Genomic DNA, 9,550 nt, shown 5'->3' on the forward strand with positions numbered 1-9,550 from the left:
GCAGCTGGCTACCTTCAGTTTTGATGCAGTTGCAGCCCTGTGTTCTGATAAGGTTCGCAGCACCACCGCGAGAGTGCGCCAACTGCAACTCAATAAAATCCAAAGAGCGCCGGACGGGCGGTGTTCCGCGATGCGTGATGAGTTTGACAGCTCCCGCGTACTGAATGTTGTTTAAAAAGTATAAAAAATCGATCAAGAGATGTGACTAAGAAAAAATCCTTAACACGTTTCCGTATGCATCCATGGGAGATCGTCTAATATGGGAGAATGGTTGGTCATAGAATTATCACGCTGATACTCTTTCTGGCAGGTAAGTACATAATATTCGTTCAGGCGTAAGTGCACCTGCGGATCAATGTGATACTATACATACGTTCGGTGTTCGTGCGCTTATATACGTGCAGCGTATAAATCGGGCTAAGTACACGATCGTTACGATTCAGGGTCGAGTTATGCAAATTTTGCCGTATATCTCGACTTCCCGAGTGGATTATGTGATTTTTTTGTTCTTACATCCTTTAAATGTTTAATCAAAATCGATAGCACAACGACGCATCAATTTGTACTTTTCTATCGAATTGCTTTTGTAGTTCTTATTAGTAATATTAAAGCTTAAAAAATACATATAAGTTTTCGTAAAAACTATATTTTATTTAGATACAGTTATACAAAGTATCAAATACATTCAGTGAATATAATAAGCTATAATTCAAATTCGATGTTCAGATGCTTAGATTATTATAAATATTTTTTCTATTAGAAAAGGAAGAATTGTGGATCCTAATATTAGGTACATCAATTAATTTTTATATGTGTTTATTTTGTAAATTGTATTAATAAAAACGTATTTGTTTAATGTCTCAGTGAATTTTATTTATATTTTTTATTGTAAATAATATTTTAAATAATAATTTAAATTAATTCATAATTGTAATCCGTAATTTATATCTTTTTATCTATAAATGTTTACCCTATAAAAAGTATTAAAATGCCATTCAAAAAATAATTCTACATAAAATTATTATACAAATACCATTAACTTCATAATTTAATAATTATGTTTTACAATGTTTTTAGCATGGCACGAAGCAGCAACTTTAGTGCCAATAAGATCTGTGGCTGTAGATATAGGTCAGAACTTGACATTAGCATGTGCAGAAGAAGATGCACTGCCACAGTCAGGAGAATCTGTTGGAGTGATGTGGATAAGGGAGGGACGGGAAGATGGACAAATTGAAAGACTAAAGGTTGAGCCTAATGGAGCTTTGCAACTTATTAATGTTAGTGCAGATGATGCTGGAAACTATTCATGCACTCTAGATGACGATCATGATGCTGTCAAAACTAGAATCAACGTACAAGTTAGAAGTAAGTTACTTAAATTTAAATGTAATTTTAAAGTAATTGCAGGTTTATATTGTATTTTTTACTCTATTTCAGCTCCTCCACCAGCTTTACACAATGTATGGGTTAAACCATCAACAATATTGGCAAATATTCTTTGGGAAGTAGCTGGCACAGGTGGTTATCCTATCATAGATTTCACTGCCGAATATCGTCTTAAACCGAATGTGGGTGAAGAACCAGAAGACTGGAAGCCTATTGTTCCAACGCACATTCCTCCAAATTCTGTAAACAATTTTTCTTTTAATGAAATCAGCTCTATATCACTGACTGTTGTTATTAAAATTGATAATTTTATAGAGGCAAATTGATGTGTATCACTTGGTGCCAAACACTACTTATTCGTTTCGAGTCTGGGCAACAAATCAGCTGGGGAGAGGAGAAATTGTTGAGGTTGAAGGTCATACTCAACACAGTAGTGAAGAATTAGGTACATAATTTAAACGTAATAACTTTACATGATCCTGCATGTAAACAAATTAGTATTTATATAAAATAAATACTATTGCTTACTAATTATAATTGACAATTATTTCAGAACTTGCAAGACATCTCTTAGCAGGTGTAGAAAATTTTGACACTCGTGTCTGGGTGGCAGCAGTAGGGATAGTTATGGGTACACTTATGATTCTTGGTATAGGTACTTGTTACCTCCTCTATCGTGAGTGCAAAGTACCCTGTAAGCATTTCCTGGTAACTTTATCTAAAAGCTTTTGCTTCTACTCTTTCTCTTTCATGCTATTTATTTCTGCTGATGAAACTTATTTCCTTCTATGCAAATAAATTAAAGTAGAATATGCTAGATTATCTAAGTTTGAAAAATATAACATGATTATCTAGAGGACGAAATCTGCAGCAGAAACGATAGCATCACTAACCACTTAACTTATCTATGGCCCTGATCTCTAGCTTTCTTTACATCAGCTATTCTCCTTTCAATCAATTTAGTGCTATTCTAATACAGTGCCAATTATCTTTCACTAATATTTCCCTACTGCAAGCGCTCTGCAAATTAGCATTTAATGAATTTTCTAGCGTTCAACTTTTAAAATTTACTAGCGTTTAATAAATTTTCTTACCAATACCGATTTAACAATAACACTTTTATAACTTTTGCACAAAACACTTTACAACATAAGGCACTAAAATAATCTGTAACATATTTATATCTTTCTATACAGTTTGCCTGTCAGTAGCACCTTTCTTACTCCTCATAGGAATGAAACCTATAACTTATGAATGGACTTTATCAACCACCAAACTTGCTCTGTCTATATAAAGAATTTTTATCTTACTCTTCTACCAGCTATTATATTTTAAATTAAGAAGCTTTGGTGGTTTGTATAAAATTTGTTATGCAGAATGATTAGTGTCATGAATAGAAAATATTATAATAATAGTAATATAGAGCATTATGGCCTAGATAACATTGTGTGCTATTAGTAAATCTTTGACTGTATAAAACTTAGGTCAAAGGTAGCACAAATATATTTGCTGGGTAAGCAATATATTTATATATATGAAAAATTTCTCAATGTGTTTTCATTGATTTATTATTGTATATATATAGATCTTAAATTGAACATAGGATTATTCAATTGTTAATGTAACATAAGTTGTTCTTGAATATCCATGGCCCAGCAAACACTGGTAAAGGGAGAGGGTAGAAGCTAATATAACTCATGGCCCAGACCAATGAAAATTAATCTCCGTTCCCGAATTGCAGCGCAGCTGGAGGAGCAGGAAGTGATTGAACTTGTACCCAATATCATTCTGAATCCAGGATTTTTCGACGAAAGAACAGAACACATTCCTCAAGATGAAAATTTCAATAACCAAACCACTACACGCTTAAACAATAATAGCGTTGTGCAACCTATGCGACTTTAGCGACTAAATATTTAGATTTCTGTGGCTAATTTTTATTAACAAGTGGCTTGAGCACAATTTATGTGTCACCTTAAACGTAAGTAACTGGAATTACAAGAGGCCTCGAATCCGCCAAGTATCACAATGCGTAGAATCAGATAAGCAATGAAGATGATAATTATTGCGAAAGTGGAAATTTATGTTTATAGTCAGAAAATTGAGAGACGCATCATACATTCCGAGTATTCTAAGGAAATAAATTTTTCACTTACAATACAATGTAAAGTGTTCAAAGCATATGTAAGACTCTGCTAGGTTTTGTGAAATGAAGTAGCACATTTTTGAGAGTGTTTACCAGGATGTTCTAGCATTAAAATTCGATATCGTTGCTCAGTTATCGAGCTTAAAGTCAAGAACTCCTGTAAGCGAAAAAAGGAATATTCTTAGTAAGACTGTAATTCTAAGAACAAAAGGCAAATTTTTGAAGAAACTGAAATCATACGACATTAATATTAAGCGGCAAATTTTTGTCTTACGTTCTGCATGAATTCATGTTTTTTACGCAATTATTTTTAACCATTATCACCGAACACGAATGAGATTTTAATGGACAATATCATGCAGGGAGTAAGACTTTTGCCAATAATACACATCATCCGATTAAAAAAATTTTGTCAAACACGAGGTATGATTAAAGGCTTGCTTACTGCCGTTTTAAGGTGTGCAGAAGTCGTTGGTAAAAAAGTTCCTTTTTTGTGTCTTTATAAAAGTTACTGTTTTTTTATTTATTGTTATACGAATGCATTTGTTTTTTTAGAGAATATTTTGATAATGCTTTCTTCCAAAAAAATTAATATAACGGAAGTCAATGCACCATATGCTCTTTCTGGAAAAATCCTGTGAATCAGAGAGTGTACAGTGTAAAAATCATAGTACTCTAATTATAAAAATAATTCTATTATGTTAATGTTATTTCTAGTAATATTATATTCTTCATACTTTTAACTTTGCATGTAACTATTCAAATATGTCTAATGCTTCAACATGCTTTTGCACTACCTTAATAACAAATGCAATATCCACTGCTATTGAATTATAAAAAGCTATGAAATCAAATTTCATCAAAACCAAATCTTAACAAATACAAAATAGCACAAATCCATGAAAAATAAGTTTCGGTACATAAACTTTTTAGGAAAATGAAAAAAAAAGAACATTCAATAAATCTTCATAACATTCAACAAATAAAAATTATTCATGATCATCATTCGGTTCAGATTAGTGGTAAATATAGGGCAAAAGTAGAATAGGTTAAAATATTTTGGATATCACCTTTGATAGAATCAAGTTTGTAATCGATCGTTAAAACAGATCTTTTCCACAAATATTCATTTTTTATGAGAAGTATCGTCTCGAATTGCATACAAAATTTAACTTAGTCAATCAATGAAGGTTGATGATTTTGATAAAAGTTCTTCCTGTACAAACAGATACATACATAGTTATTTTCCACAATTTACATGTAGTACCATATCAGAATTTATCATTATGTGAAATATGTTATTAAGATTGTGGTAGTAGGTGTTGAGACTTTTCTTAGTAAAAATAGTAAAAAAAGAGGTCTATTTTTAATTTATTATTAACTTTGAATTTTTTAGATGAAACTTTTCTCAGAAAAAGAATCAAGATAAATTTGTTTACTTTTATTGCTTTTTATTGATTAATTTCAGTTAAAACACCATAAGTGATGAAAATGGAAATGGTTGTGGAAATTGATTCTTGTGTGTATTAGTCTTTCATGTGTTAATAGTAAAGCTCATAATATAAGAAACATAATACCTTAATGATTCTACTTAAAACAATTACATAAGTTAAATATTGCTTTTGTCAATATAAAAATCTGACAAAAAGCAATTTGGTGCACGCAGGTTGTATAAATATTGGTTGTGCGTTGTTACATTGAAGCTTTATGATCTGTTCTTCCCTGCAGTATAATCTTATAGGGGTGAACAGATTCAATTCGGCTTCGTACTATGCACTCTGTGTTGTGAATGGTATATATACGCGCTAATGAAAAAATAATATGATAATAACAATAATGATAACAATATAAATATATATATTTATATAGCCAAGGCATCATGATATTTTAGCTATAAGCAAAGACAATTTTTTATATAAATAATAATAATGCTGAAATGCGATGATAAATATTTATCTACATATTCATATAGATAATTTTGTGCTATGATATCGAGCTTCAAGAGTGATCTAGTAGATATGCTCATTAAGAGTATTTCATGTAGAATATCATGTTCCTCTCTCCATTTAGAAGAGTCGTGTTTTTTCTTTCTCAAGGATTGTATAAAACATCCTTCATTTTTACAAATCAATGCAATACTTTTAAAAACGATGAATAATACATTGTAACAATTGCACCCTTTTTCTATAAAGATAACTTTTCCTGCTTTAAATAATCCAGCAATAATATGTCATATATATTACTTTAGAACACGACTCTTTATATATCATACACATTTAAATAGAATTATAATCACTTGTTTCTGCTGAAATATATAACAATAGGTGTACTGTAATTTAAATATTTAACTGTCTCTATCAAAGCTGTCTGGTGAAGGCATAGGTTTTGCATTTAGCGGCATTAATAATGTGGTGAAGCCTGATAAAAAAAGGAGTATAAATGTTACTTGATATATAAAATGAAAAATTATTCTTATAACTACCAGCTGCTATAGAAACTAACAATAAAATTTAGTCCTCTGGGTTTAGAATTCTGCCATTGCATACCATTAGAAGATCTGCATATCTACCTATGCAATGTAGGATGATCATAAAATAACTTTAATTACATTAGAAATACAATCAGTAAAATAATATCATTAGAATTGAAAGTAAATAGGAAGATAATCATGATTCTTTCTTTTTCCAATAAGATAAATACACACTCTTTTTAAACTAAATATTTCAAATTAGTTACAGTACTAATGAACACAAAAATTAATTGCTAACTTTAATTACAAGACATGTCTTTATCATTCTATACAAAAAAATTGTCAAATACTATAATGGTGTAAAATAGATATATTTTTATGAGGTAGATCACAGTGTTATAAACTTAAATCTATGACTACAATGATAATGGCAGATATTTTATGTTCATACTATAAATTACATAAAATCGACAAAAAATCTTAATCTATTTCTGATTAAGACTGCTTTCTGTTTTATCTAGTAATTTCTTTCATTTAATTCTCTTTTGCATTGATAATCATACATCTTTGAAATTCAAAAGCTATTAAGCACAGCATGTGCATAGCATTTGTCATTATATCTTTGTAGTTAAATGTATTGCATTAATATATTTACTTCACATAACACACTCATGTGAAATATATATTAAGTAAAGCACAATACCATAGAATAGTATAATGGTTGCTGGTGGCACCATAAATCGTCCCTAACATACATATTGCTTGCCTATGACATACCAGAAGAAAAAGAAATTTAATGTGGTTTTTACAAAAAGCTTCAAATTGATTCTGCTTTTTTCATAAAAAGCTGATTTTGCTATATGATATTTTACATATAACACGTATTTACAAATATTTGTAAATATCATACAACCATTTCTAAATCCTTTACTTTTTGTAAAAACTACATATCTGTCGTGTCATTATCTATTAGATTAATAATATTAGTTTAACATCCTTACATTAAGTGATGGTAAAAGAGATTTATAATGATATCTCCATAAATAATGTTATAGCGGATAAGTATTAGTCTCGATATTAATTCTGCGATAAGTTATTTAGTTATATATTAACTGAAATAATGTATTAGCTTTTGGTGATTTCTTTATATAATTATTTATTTTGTAAAAAAAAAAAAAATGAAAAGCGCAAAAACATATGTTAGAACCGAAATTTGTATATAGTATACACATTATTGTTTTGTTTCTATATTTTGTATAAATTGTTAAATATGCACGCTTGATTATATTAACTTACTTTATTTATGTTAAATATATTGTGTCAGATAAAAAATCTAATAGTAATCCATATTCATATAAAATTGTTCGCGTTGAATCAGCGTTATTTTAGTTCCAATATGTTGTATAAATCCATTCCATTGACATTATACGCGGTTATAATGTGTAGAAAAATGTTTTCCTAATACCGACATATTCATGGTTTATTTTATAAACTACGAATAATGCACATTCCATCACGTACAAATCCTATATTAAAAGAGAAAAATACGAAAATGTAACATGCTTGGGTTAAAAATTGTTTAAGTATTTTTGTGGAAAAAATAAAGAAAATCAAGGTTGTGCTTGAATGGCTGATACTATCATTAATTAGTATTTAGCTTTCATACTACAATCAGGAGACAAATATTAGTTACATATCAGAGAAGACATAGCAATTAGTTTAGTCACTTTTCACTTAGATACTGATTGCAATCATCAGATACGAACTATACTAGCTGCTATATTATATTCATTTTTATAACAGCTTTAAAGATTTTTTTATAAAAATATAAGAATGTACATTATAACATTAATTTCATGAAAATAATCTGATTTTCTCATCTTGCATTTCTGTCAGGATATGATTTATTCATCAAATGAATGTACATTATTAAATTGCAATCAGAATGATGCAAATATCATGAAAATTTATGTACATTTCTTTTAACAGTATTCATTAATCGTAATATTTTATGCATTTTCATTGTATTAATATAGCAGTATACATGACCAGCATACTTAATAATGTATGTACTACATATAGCTCTAATTCTACATCTTTATCAAAATGGTTGTCATAATGGTTGTCATCATAATCATCATATTTCATATAAGAAATCATACAGATTTATTTATAAAACTCATTAAAAATATTGATACAATAAATAAAATCATTCATAACATTTGTTTCTTCCTTTATTACAATTAATCTACATTACCACACTGAGTTAAAAGTAAAGTCTTTTCAATGTCTAAGCATAATTTTTTAATACCATTAGGTGGAGCATATTCTGCTGCCAAAATAGCAGTTGCTACTGCTATTGTTTCTTGAATAGTCCTTGCTTTGACCCAAACTCTACCATTCATACCAACTGCAACTTCAAATGCTTGACTACGTGAAAGTGTTTTGAACAATAGGGAATTGCGATTTAATATTTTTCTGACAAGACTCAAAGAACAAGTAAAAAGCATGCCTTCAGAGCTTAAAGCGCCCAATTTCTTTTCTTTACCATGAGAATCCACACATACAAGTTCTGGTTCCATATCTTTACTGGCAACTAAAAGCTTTGCAAACACAAGGTCTCCGACCTGAATGTCAGGACGATTTTTCTTTGTAGCTCCTTCAAATGCCAGATATGAAAGAGATGCTTGTTCACTGGCACCTATATCTACCTTGAAAATATCACTACTTCTCTGTGTTACTATACCAACTACATTTTCTCCGCGGTTTGGTACATAACTATAAAAAGAAAATACAATATATGAAAATCTTCTAAAAAAGTGCTAAAATGCTCCTTTAAAATAGAATTTGATTACCGCTTTTGATAACTATCTACATAATATACAGCTGGTTCTGTTTTCTTTAGTACACCTGCTTTATATGCAAATACTGTATCAGCTTCACGACGAAGTCCAGGTCCTAAAACGATTGTTTCTTTTTTGGTAATTGTAGTAATATCTTTTATAGTATCACCAGGCATTACTACGTCTCCTACACTGACTTCCATTGTCCCTTAGAAGTAAGTGACCTTCGTTTTTACGTTATAATGTAAATTAATATAGGTTATAAACATATCATTTACTCATATCTTTTATTACGAAGTGATCATGAATAAAATTATCCATAAATGTATTACTTCTCACTGATGTGATTATAAACATACAAAATTATAGATAATAATGTTTAATTGTATTCTGTTGTACCACGTGCATTGCTTCGTGATAAACTTAATGCTTTCTCCTAATCTCGCGCGTTTGTTCGAAACAGATTCAAAAGAAAAAGCGGCTGCGCAATGTAATATATATAAATTGATGCAATCAATTATACAAGAATTGTTATCGATATCACGAATGTACTGGTATAGAAAATAAATGTTATTTTTTTTATTTCTGGAACTAGAGCTATTAGACTTAATATAATTCAACTATGAATTTTAATATTGTGGAAAAATATTGTTCTTGAAGCGATTGCGAAATACAATGCAATTTTCCTGGTCTTACGCTTAT

General features: G+C 29.7%; 2 protein-coding genes across 3 annotated transcripts; one reads left to right on the forward strand and one right to left on the reverse strand.

Annotated features, from left to right (window-relative positions):
* Positions 1-161: 161 nt before the first annotated feature.
* Positions 162-4,879, forward strand: LOC126864755 (neuronal cell adhesion molecule). Of its 2 annotated transcripts, none has more exons than XM_050616431.1 (6): positions 162-310; positions 1,078-1,368; positions 1,441-1,631; positions 1,705-1,834; positions 1,943-2,083; positions 3,131-4,879. In XM_050616431.1, the coding sequence occupies exons 1-6, from the start codon at positions 268-270 to the stop codon at positions 3,292-3,294; spliced, it is 960 nt and encodes a 319-aa protein (XP_050472388.1). In that variant the 5' UTR covers positions 162-267; the 3' UTR covers positions 3,295-4,879. The 2 variants fall into 2 exon arrangements, with proteins under 2 accessions (XP_050472388.1, XP_050472389.1); XM_050616432.1 differs by having other exon boundaries at positions 3,136-3,301.
* Positions 4,880-7,173: 2,294 nt separating this feature from the next.
* On the reverse strand, positions 7,174-9,538 carry LOC126864756 (exosome complex component RRP40). The gene is made up of 2 exons (XM_050616433.1): positions 8,861-9,538; positions 7,174-8,783 (listed from the first exon to the last, which is right to left on the reverse strand). The coding sequence occupies exons 1-2, from the start codon at positions 9,049-9,051 to the stop codon at positions 8,249-8,251; spliced, it is 726 nt and encodes a 241-aa protein (XP_050472390.1). The 5' UTR covers positions 9,052-9,538; the 3' UTR covers positions 7,174-8,248.
* Positions 9,539-9,550: the final 12 nt, after the last annotated feature.

Source organism: Bombus huntii, chromosome 4 (assembly GCF_024542735.1).
Source record: "Bombus huntii isolate Logan2020A chromosome 4, iyBomHunt1.1, whole genome shotgun sequence".
NCBI lineage: Eukaryota > Metazoa > Arthropoda > Insecta > Hymenoptera > Apidae > Bombus > Bombus huntii.

Bases quoted from the DNA above. Each gene is read 5' to 3' on its own strand.
- LOC126864756 (XM_050616433.1), bottom strand. From the start codon at position 9,051: ATGGAAGTCAGTGTAGGAGACGTAGTAATGCCTGGTGATACTATAAAA. The intron at 8,784-8,860 runs GTAATCAAATTC...TTCTTTTTATAG, and splicing joins GTAGATAGTTATCAAAAGCG to TTATGTACCAAACCGCGGAG.
- LOC126864755 (XM_050616431.1), top strand. From the start codon at position 268: ATGGTTGGTCATAGAATTATCACGCTGATACTCTTTCTGGCAG. The intron at 1,369-1,440 runs GTAAGTTACTTA...ACTCTATTTCAG, and splicing joins AATCAACGTACAAGTTAGAA to CTCCTCCACCAGCTTTACAC. The intron at 1,835-1,942 runs GTACATAATTTA...CAATTATTTCAG, and splicing joins ACACAGTAGTGAAGAATTAG to AACTTGCAAGACATCTCTTA.